A 6,814-nucleotide genomic window follows, 5' to 3' on the forward strand; every position below is an offset into this window, starting at 1 on the left:
CATGCCACCAAAAATAGCAGCCAATCAAGGGGTAGGCGTTGAGAATTCAATTTCCACAAATTCAACAATTTGGTCCTTTGTTTGGTTTAATTCCAACAACCACAAAAGTCAAATCAGGAGGCCACATCACGTGCCAAATTATATCTATATAAACATATATATATATATATATATATATATATATATATATCGTATTCATTATAAACATACATAGCAATCTTAGCTTTGTGGCTCTCATAAATTTCAAAGAAGAAAGCAAATGGGGAACGTATTTGTTGTGTTAACCCCTCTCCTTCATGGACTCGTGAAGCTAGCGGGGTTAACACCACAAACTATAGAGATCGAGCCTGGAACCTGGATGAATGTTTGGGTTCCAAAAGAAATCGTCACCAAAGATGACGGCAAAACCGTTTATGTACCACCCAACAAGCCTGCGGTACTACTGCTCCACTCTTTCGCCATGGACGGCATTTTCACGTGGTTTTTGCAGGTTTTTGCGTTGACACGAGACTATTCGGTCTACGTGCCTGATTTTTTGTTCTTCGGTGGCTCAATCACCGATAGAAAGGAGAGGTCGGCTAGGTTTCAGGCTGAGTTTGTAGCGAAAGGGTTGGAGAGGCTAAAAGTCGAGAAGGTGACACTGGTTGGGTTGAGTTATGGAGGGATGGTCGGGTTCCAGATGGCTAAGTTTTACCCGAAGTTGGTCAAGTCTATGGTCGTGTCAGGCACCGTCATAGAGATGACCGAATCCATTAGCCGTGACTCGTACAAGAAACTTGGCTTGTCGAGTTGGTCGGACCTTTTGATGCCCAAAACAATCAATGGACTAAAGAGAATGTTTTCGATTGGGTTTCATGAAGTCCCATGGGTTCCCGATTTCGTTTATCGAGACATTCTTAAGGTATGTATTTCTCTATCGAAATATTCCATAAAAGACGAATTTGTTTCAAATAATTGATGGTCTGTTTTGATCACTTATAATAAAGCAGGTAACGATGGTATCTTTTTTCTATTTTTTTTTTGCAGACGATGTTCGACAATCGAAAAGAAAGAAACGAACTCTTAGAGGCTCTGGTTGTTCATGACGAAGATGCAACCTTGGATGGCAACTATTCGCAGGTATTTCGAGCATGTACAACAGATTTTTCAAAAAAGTCATAATCTTTAAAAAAATAAAATTACATTTAATTACAACCGTTTTTCCATTTTGAATTTAACAGTATCAATATACTTTCAGATAAATTATATATTGTTTGTAATTTTCAACCCTAAATTTCAAAAAAACTAAGATTTGGTCCTTCACGTTTGTTAATTTCCAACGGTTTTGGTTTTTTCATCTGACGGTCGTTAATTTTTCTGTTAACTCCAGTTAAATGGGTGGTTATTTTAATTACTATTTTCTTAATTTATATTGAAATTAAAGAACATACTTTTTTTCCCGATTCTGTAAAACAAAAAAAGTAAACAAAAGAAAAAGGATAACCACAACTTTTCGTTTTTTTCTACAAATTAAAATAAAAAAAATGTAATATGATTTTTTATTTTAACATAATAAAAAGAGTGAAAATGACTAAAATACCCCTCATTTAATGCACTTAACGGAGCACGTTAATCAGATGGACCAAAACCTCTGGAAATTGACAAATACGAGGGACAAATTCCAAGTTTGTTGAACTTTAGAGACGATAAGCGTTAAAAATTGTAAATCTTGAGGACGAAAATGGAATTTTACTCTTGGTAGGACAATAAAAACTTCTCGTATATAACACGTTTTAATATATATTTTTTGTAGACGATACGTATGTTATGGGGTGATGACGACAAAATCTTCGATCTCGACCTTGCAACAACCATGAAAACGTAAGTCTTATAGCTTTGTTCAAGAAAACGAAACCGAGTTTTATTAAATTTGATTATATGCACGCACGTAATTAGTTATAAGTCGTGTCAATGTTTTACTGTAGGCGATTAGGTGAGAAAACAACGCTAGATTGGATAAAGGATGCAGGGCATTTGGTACCACTGGAACGACCCTTCGTTTATAACAATCGGCTTAAATCTATTCTTGAATATCTGACTAAAAATCAGTAAGTTGATAAATATGTATCTCAGTTATTATTCGTTGTTGTTTTGGAATTTCTGTAATTAAGTTCATTTATTTGTTTTTTTTTATTAGTAGATGAAATAAATTTGAATTAATTTTGATAAATTTATTGATTTTTTAATTAAAAATTAGATACTTATCGCATGTCAACGTCTCATCAAATACGTTTACGTTATTGAGATTTTCTTATAAGATGAGGATTTTAAAATACGACTGAAAAAATGTGAAAGAAACATTAATTGTCCGCTTGAAAAAGTTACGGTTGGGACCGTCATAACCGCATGCAAAGTTAAATGGTAGACTTTGTTTACTTAAAGCATCTCTAATAGCTATGTTAAATTCTTCCTATAATGGAGTATGAAAAGTCAAAATCTTTTAAAAAAATTACATACACCTAGGGATGGTGATTTGCCCCGATCCGGTGGAAAACCCGGTTCACCCGACCCGAACGGAGACGGGGATTCCCCGCTAAAGCTGGTCCCGGGGCCAAAACCGCGGACGGGGGATCTTACTCAAACCGGGGACGAGGATTCCCCGCTAAAGCGGGTCCCGGGGCCAGGGCCGAGGATCCCTGGTAGACACAAACCGCGGACGGGGGATCTTACTCAAACCGGGGCTGGGGGGCGGGGATCCTCGGTAAAATCAAACTAAAGGATACCATTTATGGGATTTGACCGGGGATTGAACGAGGTTTTACCAGGTTTTGACCAGGGATTATTAGAGATTTGACCGGAGACGGGATGATAATCCCCGTACCTGCCGGGGACCGGGACCGGGGCTGGGGGACGTTACTACAAACCGGGGCCGGGGCCGAGGATTACAAAACCCGCCCTATTGCCATGCCTACATACAACTGCAACAACTATAGCATTAAGGGGGTGTTTACTAAACGTTTACCCGGTAAGTGCTTATTGGGTAATTTTTCTTACCGGATAAACATGACAAGGATAAAAAATCTTACCCGGTAAGAGCAATGATAAAGATGAATAGTCTTGTTCGGTAAGTGAGGGTAACGACTCTTACTTGGGTAAGCGCTTACCCCTTAAATTGTTGCATACGATGCCTTTTTGATGTACTACAATCTTACCCGGTGAAATATATTACAGTGTTGACTCCGAACGATAAACGCTTACTGGATAAGCATTTAGGTAAACGACCCCTAACTATATTAATGAAATATTCAATAAATTTAATAAACTATTAATAAATATCACTTTTCTATAGTTGACATGTAATAAGTATCTAATTTTTAATTAAATTTATTGATTTTTTTAATTAAAAAATTAGATACTTATTTATTTTTGATAAATTTATTGATTTTTTTTAATTAAAAATTAGATACTTGTTACATGTCAACTTAAGAAAGGTGATATTCATTAAATTTATTGATTTTTTTTAATAAAAATTAGATACTTATTACATGTCAACATTTGATTAGATCTTTTTACATCATTGAGATTTTCTTATAAAATGAGGATTTTAAAAAAAACGACTTAAAAATGTCAAAGAAACATTAATTGCCCGGTTGAAAAAAGTTACGGCTGGGACCATCATAACTGTATACAAAGTTGAATGTTAGACTTTATTTACTTAGAGCATTTTTAACAGCTATGTTAAATTTTTTATATAATAGAGTATGAAAAGTCAAAAAATTTAGAAGGTGTTTGGGATTGCTTATAAAAATAACTTATTGACTTATTCCGGTATGACACCGGTAATAAGCATTTTTGAGTATTTGGATAAACAACTTATACCGATGTCAAGCCGGTGATAAGAAGTTTTTTGATAAGTTAAACTCTTCTAACTTAAAAAGTCAATAAAAAATCAAGATGTGCACTAAATTATTTAATAATTTGATATAATAAATTGATAAGTGCTTTTGTAGAAAAATATAAGTTGTTTCAAATAAGCAATCCCAAACACCCTTTTAAAAAAATTTACATCCAACTCCAACAACTATTCTATTTTAGCATTTCTCACATTAACTATATTAATAAAATATTCAATACATTTAATAAAATATTATTTATCTCTTCTACATATTTAATTTCAATAAGTTTAATTGGTTGAATATGATTAAAATATTGTTTTTTTATGTTCTAATAAAAAGCTTTAGAGATTTTGTTGGTCACGGTTACAGCATCTTCCTAAATCGAAACGTGGCGTTGGCTGCTACGCTATAAGGGAAATAAGGTTGCGCCTTCACCAAGACAATTGCTTTTGATGTAGTGGGTAAGTGCTTGATCATAACAATTGGTATCAGAACAAGTCACAGGTTCGAATCCCATAGTGTGCATAATATGCAAGGAGTGCATAATTATGAGAAAGACATGTTGCGCGGCCATTGACTTCTAACGAAGCTCTTATTAGTACCGGCAGATGCGGTGGGGGGGGGGATTGTTGGTCACGGTTCCAGCATCTTCCTAAATCGAAACGTGACGCTGGCTACTACACTATAAGAGAAATAAGGTTGCGCCTTCACCAAGRCAATTGCTTCTGGTGTAGTGGGTAAGCGCTTGATCCTAACAGATTTCTCTAAATTTAGAGATTTTTGCAACCTTTTTCTTTTCTCTATTTTAGCATTGAGGATAGCAGTTGTTGGAGCAACAAAAATGTTAAAATATCATATATATATATATATATATATTTTAAATATAAGTATTAGATATACTCTTACAACATAGAAGATCAGATAGTGAATGGGACAAACAAGATTTCAAAAAGATAAGCTACATCCATCCATCTCACCCTACAATCCAATATTGAGGATTCACTTTTAAATGAAATTGGCACATGTCAATTTTCTTATTGGTTGAGGTAGATTTTTTAAGATAAAACTCACGTTTTTTAACACTAAAATCGGGGAAAAAAAATTCAGAATTTCATGATACCTTCAAATTTATATTTTATTTAAAAAATAAAAATAATATCGTTTTTTAGTACGACATAAAATTGTACTATAACATCGACGAAGACAGAATAAAACAAAACATTTAAATTTGAGATGTATCTCGCTGCTTTGCGAGTACCCTTCTGAAACAACAAAACGAATTAGAACCATAAAAGGTTTACAAACTCGTGAAAATCGATATAAAAATATTTTTACATAATATTTTCATTAAATAGTAGGATTTCAGATATTGTTTTACATATATTTGTTTCATAATGTGATAGTTTCACCATGTAAAATATTTTTATGTATATTTTTCACTTCAGTAAGTGAAAATAAAAGTTTAACATGCAAACTTTTCACAAGGTGTAACGATCACAATCCAAAAAAGACATTACATAATCTTTGTCAAACCGACATGTACAAATACTAAGTCAAGGTCTACAATCCAAATCCATCTCATGAGCTGCATCGGAAAAATTAAAGTAACACTGTTGAGACTTAGGGGGTGTTTTGGGATTGCTTATAAAAACAACTTATTGACTTATTCTGGTGTGACACCGGTAATAAACACTTTTGAGTCTTTTGATAAACAACTTATACCGGTGCCAAACCGGTAATAAGGAGTTTTTGGAGAAGTTAAACCTTTCTGACTTATAATAAGTTGATAAGTGCTTTTGTATAAAAGCATCAATTGTTTCAAATAAGCAATCTCAAACACCCCCTTATTACAGAATCTGAACTTAAATCTAAGGCAGCTATCTAATAAAGAAGTAAAGCCCAGCTTCAAGCCTCAAGGCTCACACCTTCCCTTTACCATTGTTAGAGCTCTCGACATGATACTTTCTTAGAAAAGTTTCAGTTTTATAAAAACGAGGGTTCGACCGAAGGTCTAGTGAATTCCCTTGAATACTAAGACGCGTCACAGGTCTAGTGAATTCTCTCTATCGCAAAGTGCACACTGAAACAATGTTCTAAAACATAATTCAAAGTTAGTAGGCCAGAACGACCAGATATGTATCTAGACTCCAACGGGTCGGAAAAAAGGATCGGCTTGTTCACATTTAATGTTATATACCTACTTATGCCATCTAAATGTCAAGATGAGCGTTGTTATATATACACCCTCCTCACTCACATACAATATATAAGAGGGAGTTTGAATATGATTCACCTGACAAAAATGTTGTAAATTTTTTTAACAGATCTAAGTAAGAAATCATTACATTTATCTGGTTTCATAAATATTTCTTTAACAAAAAGTCAAAATATCTAAAATAATTGCATTCAACTCCAACATATTCTCTATTTTAGAGAACTTCAACATCAATTATATTATCAAAATATTATATAATTTTATCAACCCAATAAATTTTTAAATAAATATAAAGAAATCTCATTTGTGAGAAATATTAAAATAACATTTGTATCTTGTCACTAGGGCTGTAAACGAACAGAACGAATACGAACAGAGGCTTATCCATGTTCGTTCGTTTACCTTAACCGAACAAACGAACAGTAAACGAACGAAAACAATTATGTTCATGTTCGTTCGTTTAGAAATCAGGTGTTTTCGTGTTCGTTTATGTTCGTTCATTAACATGCTAAACGAACGAACATAAACGAACGGGATAAACGAACGTAAACGAACAGACCTGAACGAATATAAACGAACAGGTCTAAATAAACATAAACAAACGAACACCAATACTTATCATTCAATTAACTATTACACACCAATTATCCATAGTTTAAACATACACAAAACAATCACCATTCATCAACCATCATTAATATACCAATACATAAAAGGCCTTTAA

The 6,814-nt window shown here is 33.7% G+C and overlaps 1 protein-coding gene across 1 annotated transcript; it reads left to right on the plus strand.

Moving 5' to 3' along the window:
• Window positions 1-211: 211 nt before the first annotated feature.
• Window positions 212-2,181, plus strand: LOC112517101. Its single transcript, XM_025124423.1, has 4 exons — window positions 212-901; window positions 1,027-1,119; window positions 1,793-1,860; window positions 1,965-2,181. Exons 1-4 carry the CDS (start codon window positions 260-262, stop codon window positions 2,089-2,091), a joined length of 930 nt encoding a protein of 309 aa, XP_024980191.1. The 5' UTR covers window positions 212-259; the 3' UTR covers window positions 2,092-2,181.
• Window positions 2,182-6,814: the final 4,633 nt, after the last annotated feature.

Source organism: Cynara cardunculus, assembly GCF_001531365.2.
Source record: "Cynara cardunculus var. scolymus isolate 2C chromosome LG 8, CcrdV1, whole genome shotgun sequence".
NCBI classification, from domain to species: domain Eukaryota; kingdom Viridiplantae; phylum Streptophyta; class Magnoliopsida; order Asterales; family Asteraceae; genus Cynara; species Cynara cardunculus.

Excerpts from the sequence above, each read along its gene's own strand:
- LOC112517101 (XM_025124423.1), top strand. The coding sequence starts at position 260 with ATGGGGAACGTATTTGTTGTGTTAACCCCTCTCCTTCATGGACTCGTG. Across the intron at positions 902-1,026 it reads TTTATCGAGACATTCTTAAG|ACGATGTTCGACAATCGAAA; the intron begins GTATGTATTTCT and ends TTTTTTTTGCAG. Across the intron at positions 1,120-1,792 it reads TGGATGGCAACTATTCGCAG|ACGATACGTATGTTATGGGG; the intron begins GTATTTCGAGCA and ends TATTTTTTGTAG.